The sequence below is a fragment of the Hippocampus zosterae genome, chromosome 8 (genome assembly GCF_025434085.1).
Source record: "Hippocampus zosterae strain Florida chromosome 8, ASM2543408v3, whole genome shotgun sequence".
Lineage (NCBI taxonomy): Eukaryota > Metazoa > Chordata > Actinopteri > Syngnathiformes > Syngnathidae > Hippocampus > Hippocampus zosterae.
The window spans coordinates 4160071-4173354 of NC_067458.1; the positions used below are offsets into that span (position 1 = coordinate 4160071).

The following is a 13284-nucleotide window of genomic DNA, read 5'->3' on the forward strand; positions in this document are numbered from 1 at the left end:
GACTCGTGAGTGATGTCTCGTAGAGTGCAACTGCTCTCTAGTGTCTAAATGCTATTACTCATTTAATGAATGCTATTACTAATTTAGCCTCTAGAGGGAAGCAGCTCTCTATGAAACATCACTCACCAGTCTTCGAGACCTCACTCCGTGCAACCTGCGGGCCAGACGGCACTGATTTTATGACAGAGGCCGAGGGCCGGATGAAGTTCGACCGCGGGCCGGACTTTGGATATGTGGTTTATTATATATATTTTTATTTATTTCAGAGGTCAGGTGACTAAGAAGTTTCTGTTTTATTAAATACTGTAACATGTTTAACATTTTTTATGAGTGTATATTACGCGACCGTAGTTATTGAAAGGGCTCGTAAACGAGCTCGGTGGAGTGTGGATCAGATAAACTGCTTTACAAAAATATTTATTGATAGAAAAACAATGTATAAACGGAAATCGCTAGCAACAAAAAGCCCGGGATACCCAAATATGAACAGAAAGTACTCGCAAACGGCAAAGTAATTTAACATCTGAGGTCTGTATTCTGCTCATATTTAGTCATGCTGTATAACATTCCCATGCCCACAGCATAGCTTGACGTGCTTGTAACAATCATGTCCTAGAATTGGAATACTCTTGTATTATTCTTCTCTTCTTAGTTAGATTTGATGGTTGAGGTGTTATTCCTCTTTTAGATGTGTTAGTTCAGACACTTGAAAGAAACAGTGTAGAATCCTGTTGAAGGCATTTCCTGCTCACTGTGTTTACAATCACCTTTGGTGCCCCTCGACCTCCACCACTTTTAGGGCCCCTCCTCCAAAGGACATGTTAAACATCAAAAGAGGAACTGTTATCTCAAGTATCTGTGTTCGTGCCATCACACCAAATGGTGGGTAGTGGGGGTCAAGTCTCCCCTCACCACTCCCAACTTCAACTTCAACTTCAACTTCAAAAACGAAATGGCAAGATTCCAAACACACGAAAGTCAAAGTAGTCCAAAATGTAGGTCAAAATGAGCTTGTATCATGCGAGAATTGTATACCTCTGAAAGTGAATAATTTTTCATTCAAGCTTGTTCAGGCATATTCAATACACTACATCCTTATTCATAGAGTGCTTTCACAACAGCTGCAGCTGTAACGTCGAGTGCTATTTTAGTTTGCTACACTTCTATCAATTGTTGCCTTTTGCATTGTGTATTGATTCTGTTATGTATCTCCTGCCCTTTGTGAAAGGTTTGTTCAAGTGTCAGTCATCCAATCAAGCAATGCTCGTGTTTGCCCGTATGTCTGTGAGCACACTTTCATACTATATTAATAAAGGTGCGTTGTATTGTATTGTATACTGAATGTGGAACTAGGCAAGAACCTTTTATTACTCCACATTAGAGGATGGGATTTATTATTAGTTGTTGCAATGCCATCGTGGTGGGTTGTTACAGAACTTAAAACGTGAGGCTGTAGAATTTTTATTGTTGAGAAAAAAGACTCACTTTTTGAAAAGAGTAAACCGTCTACAGTGCTGCCAGATGGCACATCTATCACCCTGATTCTTGGCATTGTAAAACAGACAAGCCTGTACTTCTGACAAAGCCTGCATCAGCAGAGAAATAATTGAAGAGTGCACTGATTTCGTTCATTTCCCTTTTTAGGGGGTACGGCTTCCAGACAAAAGGGCTTTCTGGGTTGCATCCGCTCTCTGCAGTTAAACGGAATCACCCTTGATCTGGAGGAGAGGGCGAGGATCACGCCTGGGGTCCAACCTGGATGCCCGGGCCACTGCAAGAGCTATGACTTTCTATGTCAAAACCAGGGTCTTTGTGTGGAAAAACCCAACGGTTTCTACTGTGACTGTAGTCAGTCAGCCTACACTGGAGCCTTCTGTCATAAAGGTATGGATTTTCAAATTTGACTTTCTGATAAACACATCCTATTCTGTCATTTTCTTTTTTCTAACTGTTTGAAAAAATTCAACAAAAAGTTTAATAACAAAAAAAAAGCAAAATCAAAACTGTATGTCTTCTCACATTAAAGACTCGTCTAAAACTGAGTTGCGCCAGAAATTTATAAGCAAAGAAAATAAAACACCCACCATAATGTGGTCAGAATCCACAGTGCAGACTTTCAAGTGTATGCATGCTTATATAAACAAGAGGTGCAACAATTCTAATCATTTGTCAAATAATTGACAACCATTTTGAGAATAGATTCATAAGCAGACTCCCTTTGTGTTTTTACAACAAGGCATTTGAAAATGTCTGCTCTTTTATTTTGCAAAACATTGATCAACATTTTTGCCCATCTTCTGATGAATGTAACACACCCTACCAGAAACTGAATTATAATTTGTTTGTTTTTGTATTCCCCTAGCTGCCAATTTGAAATAATGCCCCCTCTTTGAAAAAATGAACTGAAATAATTTTTTAAAAATCATCAGATTCATCGATTAGTCAAAGAAACAATGAACAGATTAACAGATTATTGAAATAATCATGAATTGCAGCACTAGTACCTACATATTTACATTACATATTTGTAGATTGTGTCATATTGTCTGCACCATAAGACATTCGGATTATAAAGTGCACCTTCAATGAATGGCCTATTTTAAAAGGTTTTTCATACATAGGGTGCACTGCATTATAAGGTGCAAAGAATAGAAGCTACAATAGTGGCTGAGGTTGCGCTATGCATCCACAATATGGAGCTACACTAAAGGGAATACAATACAATACAGTACAGCTTTATTTACATATAATTTTCACAACCGCTGCAGCTGTAACAAAGCCATGAGAACTGGTCACAAACACGGAATTGAAACATATAAATACAAATGGCATTACAAAACAAAAAATGAAAGATTATGAAGACAATTGATTCAACACTGGGCTCACATCCTCAAGGGGCTAAACATTCTTAGAAGTCTTGCTTGTCTCCTTCCTTCGTTTAGTCACTAGTTAACCCTGCTGTTGGTATTATTTTTGTTCCATTGTGGGCGTGCAGAGTTCACAAAGAAGGGTTCTGTTTGAGTGTGTGTTGGCGAATGCAAATGTCAATTAGTGTGGGGCAGAACCCGTTTAGGTTACAATTGGTTCCTGCTAATAATCACCACTAGATGGTATCGGAACACTAACAGGGAAACAACCCAATGGTGACGGTAACACCATAAATCAAGGCGCATCGGATAATAGGGCACGCTTTTGTGAAAATTGAATGGCTTATAATGCCACAAGGTGTGCCTTATTGTGCGGAATATACGGTAATTAACATTTCTTCTGATGACTTGACAGCCAGTGATGCATGCAGACACAATTGTAACTCTGTAAAAGTCTTATCACTCATTCAAAATGATGAACATATTAATATTCATTTGATTTTGCGGTGACAAACGAGTCAGGTGAAATTACCATAAGACACAATTACTGGATGTTATGGAACCATGACCAGATGCAATCATGAAAGAAAACATGGTCTGTCTGAAGAGATCCTTCACTCAGTAGACATCAGACTGACCCTGAAGCTTCGTGCTGTCCACTTTGACACTGTCTGGTTTTTCTAGAGAGGCTTTGAAAACACCGAGATGAAAACTCTGTGCAGAAGGGGACACAAAAAACATACTTGAAAGGATTCCTTTACATCTTTATGTAATTTTACATAAGTTGCAGTTCTTCACTGGCTTCAGAATGGGGAAAGTCAACAAATGTCAAAATGCACTGCGGTGGAAATGCAATGATCTGTATTGTTGGGAAATAAGGGGTAACTTTTAATGCTACTTTACTATTAATTTACATAACTATCAGGAGTCTGTTTTTACAAATGTATTTTCTCTCCTCAAATTATGAGGTCCTATTTAGTATGGAACTAGGAACCAAATTTAACTTATTCTAACAACATTATGAGTTTCTCTCCGTTGACACACATCATGCTCACGGCAAATTCCTTGTAACAAATAAAAGCGGTTCCTTTCCTGGGTAACTTATTCCTTGAACATTGACCTAGCTACAAATGTCTGACAAGCCAATGCATGGGAGACCACACTTAATAGAAATTGTTATCTGTTTCAGTGATTTCTGCCAACTTTGAGTCAACAACATCTATCAGATACACACTTAAGGAGCCCTTTGAGCTGAGCCAGAGCCATAGTGCCTTGCTTTCATCTAGCTTCTCTAAAATGACACTGAGAGGTGAAAATATCTCCCTGAACTTCAGGACGAGACAGACTCCTGCGCTGCTGTTCTTTGCCAACTCATTCTATGGGGAATACATTGCCCTGGTCATCAACAGACATGGTAAGGGCACTCGTGGCTTGTAAAAAGTACTGTCTACATCGTAGCCCCACTATTGGTGGATGATTCGGGACTGAGTTTGACTGTGAAGAGGGAATTTCCACAAAGAAATAATTGTTGCTCCTCTGAAATTGATGACAATATTTATAACGATCCCACAACGTATGATCACTTTAAAAGCATTTCAAACATTGCTGTCTGTTTTACAATTCTGATGATGATGATGAAGGATTGGACATGTGATGCGCATGGGTACTTCGCAAAAGATCTGCGATCCCTAGGCTCAAAGGTGCGGATCAAACCGTCGCCAATTCCTAGTGGATCGCAGTGAAGTCCGTAAGGGAGCCTCCACGCCGAATTGACGGGACTTTCCATCACTGGAGAGTTGGTGCGAAGTGGTAATGACCTTCGGGTCAGCAAAATCCCGTGGAACCGCGTCCGCCGGTATACAAATCCACCGCAGTCCTGGCGTTAAGTGCCTAGCAAGGCTGCGGACCGGATCCCCAAGCCGACCATCCACCTTGGGTTATGAAGGAATGCCCACCCTTCAAAATAAAACACAGGGCACGGCGCACCCTCGGTCCAACCTCGGGTGCTGCAGACCCCCTGGACCACCACCGTCGGCCACCGCGCTGCCGTGGACCCTGGCCACGGGGTCGAAGTGCGGGGGCGGGGTTGTGACCCGTCCCCCTCCCTCACGCTACATAGCCTCCAGGAGGGCGATTTCTCCCCCCTCCCCCTCCTGCCCCCTCAACCCGTGTCCCCCTTCTCCCGATCCCCTTCACCTCAAGAAGTCCGGCGGCGATGGCGCGGGGCGTCGGGGACAGGCTCAGATGAGGGCCCACGTCCCTAGTTCCACAAACACACGTCGGCGGCCGTGGCACGATGGTCGCTCCCCTTGCAAACTGGTGATGGTGCAGGTGAGAGGCAGCGACCACGGTGGCGGAGCAGGACTCTTTAGTCGTAGCGCTGCTCCCCTCAATCCGAGGAAGGGCCAATAAAAGGCGGCCTAAACACGCACATCACCGCCACCGATCGGCTGGAGACCCGCCTCCAGCAGATTCATCCTTCATGCGGGCGAAACAAATACAAATACAATAACCGGACTGCTTTCCTGGAAATCGGCGCTTGGAATGTACAAACCCTGATGGACAACGCAAGAGCAAATAGACCGGAGCGCAGGACTGCCCTCATCGCCCTTGAGATTCAGAAGCTCGGCCTGGACATTGTTGCCCTCTCCGAGACCCGTCTCCCTGGTGCCGGGCAGATCGAGGAGCCTCGGCACGGGTACACCTTCTTCTGGAGCGGACGAGCTGTGGAGGAGACAAGAATTCGCGGTGTAGGGTTCTGCATTAAGTCACATCTGGTTAGGGATCACAACATCATCCCCGTAAGAACTTCTGAGAGACCCATGTCCATAACTCTACGTCAATCCCAGCCAATCATCCAAGATCCGGCCAATGGCACGTGATCGATTACGTCCTTACCCGCATCTGCGACCGAGCGGACGTCATGATCACGAGGGCAATCCGCTCCATGGATTCATCATGCCATCACAGGCTGGTAGCCTCAAGACTTAGGCTAAAGATCGCGCCTGCGAAAAGAAGGAAGAAGATCCCCAAGAGGATACGTTTCAATGTTGGGCTGCTGAGGAATCCCGAAGTCCTCGAACAGTACCAGACGTCCCTCGCGGACAAACTGGACACTCAACCTCTGACCCTTCCTGCCACTGTCCACTCAGACTGGGAGCACTTGAAAACTGCGCTCACCAAATCCGCGGAAGAGGTCCTCGGTATCCAGAAGAGGAGAAATCCCGACTGGTTTGCCGAAAACCTGGAAGAAATTGAGCCACTGATTTCAAGAAAGAGAGAGGCTCGCATTGCATGGCAGAACTGTGTTTCCTCCAAGAGACTTGAAGAAGTCTACCGGGCGGCAAAGAGTGAAGCACAGATAGAGATCCGGAGGATCCAAAATCAATGGTGGGTCAACTTTGCCCACCAAATGCAGAGTTTCGCTGACCGTCACGATACCAGATCCTTCTTCGAAGCAACGAGGAAGATCATCGGTTGGCTCACAGTCCTCCAATGGCTGTGAAGGCAAAGGATGGCACAATCCTGCAGGAAAAGGAGGATACTCACCAGCGATGGAAGGAGCATTTCATGGAGCTCCTGAACCGTCCGACATGCACAGCAGACGGCTTCCTCGATCCTGTCCCCCAGCTCCCTGTGCAACACTGGATGACGGAGCTGCCGACTCTCCGGGAGATCTCCGGAGCCCTGAGGAGGATGAAGAAGAACAAAGCTGCTAGAGTTGACGACATCCCCGTAGAACTTTTACAAGCTGGGGGTGCACCTCTCCTCACCCGCCTCCACACCTTCATCCTTCAATGCTGGGTCGAGGAGACGGTGCCTGGAGAACTGAAGGACTCCGTCATCGTCACGATATTCAAGAAGGGCGACAAACTCGACTGTGGAAACTATCGTGGAATTTCCCTGCTGCTGCTGAAAAGTCGTATACTGGCCGACCAACTCACCTGTCTCGCTGAGCGGGTTCTTCCGGAGTCCCAGGCGGGCTTCCGTCCAGGCACGGGAACCGCGGACATGGTGTTCTGCGCCAGGCAGCTCCTGGAGAAGTGCCGGGAGCAGTGGAGGGAGTTCCACGCCATCTTTTATGATCTGGCCAAAGCGTTTGATTCTGTGCCCCGAACAGGAATCTGGAAAGTGCTGGAACGTCAAGGCAACGTCAAATTCATATCCCTCATCCGGATGTTTCACGACGGCATGAAGGGTTGCGTCCTGACTCAGGGCGAAATGACTCCCCCGTTCCCGGTTCGGACCGGTGTCAAACAGGGCTGCACGGTAGCGCCGACGTTGTTCTGCCTCTACATCGCCGCGCTCATCCACCACGTCACCCCTGTCCAGGAGCACGGAATCACTCTACGCTACCAAACTTAAGGGTCACTCTTCAATCTCAGCCGTTTGAGGAGCAAGCGGGGGACCATGGTCACGACCGTCAGCGAACCCCAGTACGCTGATGACAATGCTGCGGTCTCCAACTCCTCCGGGGGCCTCCAGATCATCGCGGACGGCTTCACCGCGGCGTACAGGACCTTTGGCCTCCGTCAACACCAAAAAGACAAAGACCCTCCATCTGAAACATCATCCACCCCAAATCACCATAGACGATGAACCCATCGAGCAGGTCTCGGCGTTCCCTTACCTGGGTAGCATTATCCAGCAGGACGCCGGCCTCATGGAGGACCTCACTCACCGTATCCAGGCAGCCCACACAGCCTTTGGACGCCTTGGTCGTCGGGTCTTCAGGAATCACGCCATTTCCACCAACACGAAGATCATGGTGTATAAGTCTGTCGTCCTCCCGACCCTTCTCTATGGCGCCGAATGTTGGACCCTCTATCGGAGCAGCATCAAGAGGCTCGAGAGGTTCCACCAAGGACGACTCCGATCTCTCCTCAACGTTTCCTGGGAGGGGAGATTGACTAATAATGAGATCCTCACCCGGGCTGGCCTCACGAGTATCGAGGCCATGATCACCTTGGCCCAACTGCGGTGGGCCGGCCACGTGCAGCGGATGAGCGACAATCGTCTCCCGAAGCAGCTCCTCTACGCGGAGTTGCTGGAGGGCACCCGTCCCCGCGGAGCCCCGAAAAGACGATTCAGAGACCAGCTAAAGGTCATCTTCAGCGGTGCCGGATTCCCCCGGCACAGTGGGCTGACCTGGCCGCGGATCGGGTGGCCTGGCGTGGGGCTGTGCGGGGCGGGTTCCTGGTCTTCGAGACTCGACGCGTCGCTGCGGAGGAGGACCGTCGAGCGCGGAGGAAGGAGAGGGCCCTGCAACCGCCCGGCCCCCCAACCCATTTCTGTCAATCCTGCGGGCGGGGTTTTCGGGGAAGACTGGGCCTCCACAGTCATCGGAGACACAAGCACCAGGAGCCGTCGCCCTGTCCTGGGGGCCGCATTCCTCGATAACGAGGGCCTTCACCGACCGACCGACCGCTCATGGGTAATCAACAATGGACGAAAGTGATGGTGTTAGGGTGGTGGGAGGTGGGAGGAACTGGTAGGAAGAGAGAAGATGATGGGACGCAAGAGGAAGACTGGGTAATGGGTAAGGGTAAGGGGGGTAATGAGGAACTAAGGTATGGACTGAATGGAGGTGGACAAACTAACGAGTGACAGAGAAGGATGGAAGAAGAGAGTGAGTGAGTGTATGGATCATTTGTATAAATGGGAAGATCAGAAGGGCAACAGACATGAATGGGGAATTAATGAGGAAAAATTGGAGATGAATGTTAGGAGTGTGAATGATGGGTTAGATGTAGGTATGAGGGGTGTGGGAAAGTATGCAGAAGCAGAGCGGGCTTGACAATGCACGAGAAGCGGATGCATCGAGTGAATGATGAACAAGTGAAGTTTGAATGTGAGAAATGTTGGAGGATGTTTGTGTCGAAGGGGAATAGGATAAGCCATGTAAGGAGTTGCACAGGAGGAGCGTATGAAGAGCAGTGATGTGTTCCTCGAGCCGGTCCTTGGCTTCAAGGACTGGCTCGAGGACCGAAGGGCAGTCCTTGGTCCTCGGCCTTGGCCTCCGAGTCAAGTCCTTGGTTCTTGGCCTTGGCCTCGGAGTCAAGTCCTTGGCCTTGGCCTAGGGTTGCCAGTCCTCGGACACAACAAGGGATTAAAGCCTCTAATCCTTCGTCCAAAGGTATAAAGTGGGCCAGAGGACCGCATAAATCATAAAGAAATAAAACAAAATCCATCCAGGGAAACCCACGTTGATGACATTATCTGGCGTTTTAAAAGGGGCAGTACAACGTCTCAGAGTGGCATCAGTTAGTTTCAATCACGGTTCGTTCCGTTCGCGATCGGCAGTTTAAATAGCGTGTAAAGCCTTTCTGTAACAGTGGTGTCTGTAGCAGTCGTGACGTTTGTCGCACTAGAACAGGGGTGGGCAAAGTACGGCCCGTTGGTCTCTTTAATCCGGCCCGCCGAAGATTGGTGCACAATTAAGGTTTGATTGCATTCATTTCGTTTAGACTTGTAATGACAGGTATTTCAACACCAGGTGGCACAGTTACTTCAAGTTGAAGAGCACAGGGAGGGAGGGGAAGACGAAGAAAGAGGGAGAGAGTAATGACAATGGAAGGGAAAGTGATATGTATCTAATTAAACAAAGCGGGTAACAAAGTACGAAACATTCAGGAGACGCCTGGTGTCGGAAAGACTCAAATCTACGAGACTTTGAAAAACAAGGAAGAGATTTTTACTCAGTATGGTTCTGGCAATTTCTATCTCAGAGTGAATTGCTTGTGGCTCGAGTAATTGAACATTTCCTAGAATGGTTTGATTGATCATGTTAAAAACTTTCCGTGAACTGGACCGCTAATAAGAGTCAGAGAGCAGTCAAATGTGTAGAGCGTGAACAACACGGGGCTCAGTACACATCCTTGAGGAGAACCGTTGCTGAGTGTGATGGTGGAGGAGAATGTTATATTCTTACTGGCATACAAAGACATGCTATTTTCTTTATTTTCTATTTTTATTTCTAACTTTTGGCCCGGTCCTCCAGAATATTTTCTGCTTCTCATTTGGCCCCAAAAAGTAAATTAACAAACAAAAAAATCAAAATAAACAAACAAAAAAAACTACGGCAAGCCTGAGGATTTAAGATTAAGATGTCCTTTATTTATCCCACACTGGGGAAATTTACAACCTCCAGCAGCAAGAATGTGGGTCGAAAGAAGAAAGAAGAAAAAAAAACAACAAACACCGTTCAATTAAGTGCAATATAAATACAAAATGGATAAATCACAGTGCTATTTACAATTGTCTTTCACATCATTTAATTATTATTATTATTATTATTATTGTTATTTTTATTCAGCAGCCTGACAGCAGTCGGTAGGAACGAGCATCGGATCTCTCCTTCTTGCAGCGCGGGTGTAACAGTCTTTGGCTGAAGGAGCTACCAAGTGCTGTCAGGGCGGGCTGGACGGGGTTAGGAGGGACTGGCCATCATAGCTTTTAGCTTAGTTAGCATCCTTCTGTTGCCCACCTCCTCCAGAGTGTCAAGGGAGCAACCAAGGACAGAACTGGCCTTCCTGACCAGTCGCTCCAGTCTCTTTCTGTCCCGGGCTGAGATGCTGCCTGACCAGCAGACAATGCCATAATAGATGGCCGAGGCCACCACAGAGTTATAGAAAGTCTTAAGGAGTGACCCCTGAACCCCTAAATACCTCAAAAGACTTTCCTGAGTAGGAAGAGTCGGCTCTGTCCTTTCCTAATCAGGGTGTCCGTGTTTGTAGACCAGTCCAGTTTATTGTTCAGAAGAACACCAAGGTACTTGTAGGAGGTCACCCTCTCTATGTCCATACCCTGGATGTTCATCGGTGCTGGTGAGGACTGTTTCCTGCAGAAATCCACAACCAACTCCTTAGTTTTCCTAGGGTTGATCTGGAGGAGATTCTGCTGGCACCAGTCCACAAAGTCCTTTGTCAGTCCCCTGTACTCCCGATCGTCCCCCTCTGTAATGAGGCCAACAATCGCAGAGTCATCTGAGAACTTCTGAAGGTGGCAGTTAGGAGTGGCGTGTCTGAAGTCCGTGGTGGAGAGGATGAACAGGAATGGAGGCAGAAGAGCCCCCCTGCTATCACTAAACTCACCTGTGACGTATGCACAGAACGCGAGACCGAAATAAGACGCGAGGCATGATTACGAGGCAAGTTGGTCATTAGATTTGTAGGCTAATCGTTATGAAAAATATTATAAAACAGTATTGGTTATTCGATAATTTACTGGTTGTAGCATGGTAACTTTATGAATAAAACATTCGTCACAAGGTGTAGTAATGCTAATGTTAACTTTTGATAGAACTCATGATGACGTGTGTTAAATTCTTTCGTCAAATTGATAGTAGATTACACATGCATCGTCTTGGGAAGAGGATGTCAAGCCACATCAATATTTACCTGTAGTAATGACTACCAGTAAATTAATCTTTGCAGTGTGAGATTGGAAAAAATACTCTGATGATGCCACATGAGTACACCAGTTTTTGATCCATTTATTTTTTTGGAATAAATTTCTGTAAATTTCCCCAATGTGGGACAAATAAAGGATATCTTATCTTAAACCTGGAGTACACAGCTACTAATGTAATGTTCATTGTTAATGCATTGTTTTCAAACATTTACCCTTGAAACCCTGGTCACACCCTGGATCTGATCTGCTGCTCTGGTATTTCCCCCTCCAACTGTACTGCTGACGAACTTCCAGTAACGGACCACTTCCTTATCTCATTCAACATTATACTGCAGCTCTCAACTGCCAAATCACCCCGGACCATTGTTTACCGTAATATTAAAGACATTAACATTGACTCTCTCACTGCATGGCTGACCACCCTGACTCCGGACATTGACTCCACTCCTGATGATTTGGTTTTCCGATATAACTCTGGTCTCACCAGCATCCTCAATACGCTCGCCCCTGTCAAGTCCCGCTCTGTCCTTTTTACTCGGTCTGCCCCTTGGTTCACCCCTCATCTACGTTCCTTGAAATCCCAAACTTGGCAGCTTGAGAGACTTTATAGGAAAACCGGCCTCACTGCTCACAAGGACATCTATGCAGCTCAACTATCCCTCTACAAGGATTCCATCTCTCAAGCAAAATCACATTACTACTCCGGACTCATCTGCTCCAATGCTGGAAATACTAAGACTCTCTTTTCCCTTTGTGTCAGGTTAGTCCAAATTGACACTCAAGAATAACCAAAAGGAGGAGACAGGAGACTCGATTCTGGTACCAGGAGGGAACGAGGAGAGCGTTCGGTTTCAGTTCTCCACACGGAACCCTAACGATCTCCCCCTTCACCCCCTCATTTATTGGGAAAAGCTACTACATAGGTGTGTCCAACCTAAAGGGTGGGGGCTGTTGAACACACTCTGAACTTGTTTGACTATGTGTGTGTATGTGAGTGCAAGTTACGTACATGTGTGCAAATAGACAAACATCCCGTTGCAGCTGGTGTTGATGGCTCCATTCACGGTTCAGCCTTGCTCGCTGTTTAGTCTTAACAGTTATCTCTTCCCAGCCACGTCCTCGGAAAGGTGGTTGCGACCCTAACTTCTCACATAGTACAGCAAGCAAAAGTGAGCACATAATGAAGAGCATATAATGATTATAGATGTGAGTAAATAATAAAGGATAAATCTTTATTGAAAGCATAAGCGTTCTTCATTGCAGGCAGAGCAAACTAATGATTGGAAGCATAAGCGTTCTTCTTTGCAAGCAAAATCAAACTATACTGACAGGCGGAAGCATTCTTCATTGCGAGCATAAAATGACGACACGAGAATCAACCAAATAATACGTGAATGTATGATTACTAAAAATAATAAATCCAACATTCCCCCCTGTTCATCCTACATTTGCTCGTATCATCACACAGAACCTTCCCGAAGGACTTTATTCAGTGGAGTCATGCCGCACACGCAAACATAGTTACACCTAGGGGCAGGGAGCAAAACGACTAAAAACCATCTATGACCCCCTGATGCCGAAGCGAAATCACGTCATCATCCGAAGAGGCATAATCAACCTCAGAATCACTGCCATCAAACAACAACAGAGGATACATCTCGTTCACTTTAGACGTCGTGGGCGCCACAGCCGCAGTAATAAGCCGGACAAGCAGCACTCTGATACAGGGAATGCAACAGCATCCACACAACGTCAAGACAGCTGCAAAAAGAGCAAAAGAGATTAGTACATAACACACCAAATCTTTGTACTCTCCAAAGGCTTTATGCCACCACTCCGCCCAGAAGGACGTATTCACGCCGGAATGGGCCCTTATCTTGCGATTCAGGGTGCGGAGGCCTTCAATGGCCCTGGTGAGGGCGCCATCGGGCGCGGTGTTGTTAGGTATGAACGTACAACACTGGTCACCAAACATCGCACATACTCCATTGGTCTCTGCCAAGAG

The 13284-nt window shown here is 46.6% G+C and overlaps 1 protein-coding gene across 5 annotated transcripts in view; it reads left to right on the top strand.

Moving 5' to 3' along the window:
• LOC127605628 (contactin-associated protein-like 4) overlaps window positions 1–13284 on the top strand; it is a 157910-nt gene that overhangs the window by 119313 nt on the left and 25313 nt on the right. For all 5 annotated transcript variants that reach the window (XM_052073317.1, XM_052073319.1, XM_052073320.1 and 2 more), the window contains exons 18-19: window positions 1645–1884; window positions 4057–4281. In XM_052073317.1, coding sequence (XP_051929277.1) covers window positions 1645–1884; window positions 4057–4281 — 465 coding nt within the window. The remainder of the gene's footprint in view (window positions 1–1644; window positions 1885–4056; window positions 4282–13284) is intronic.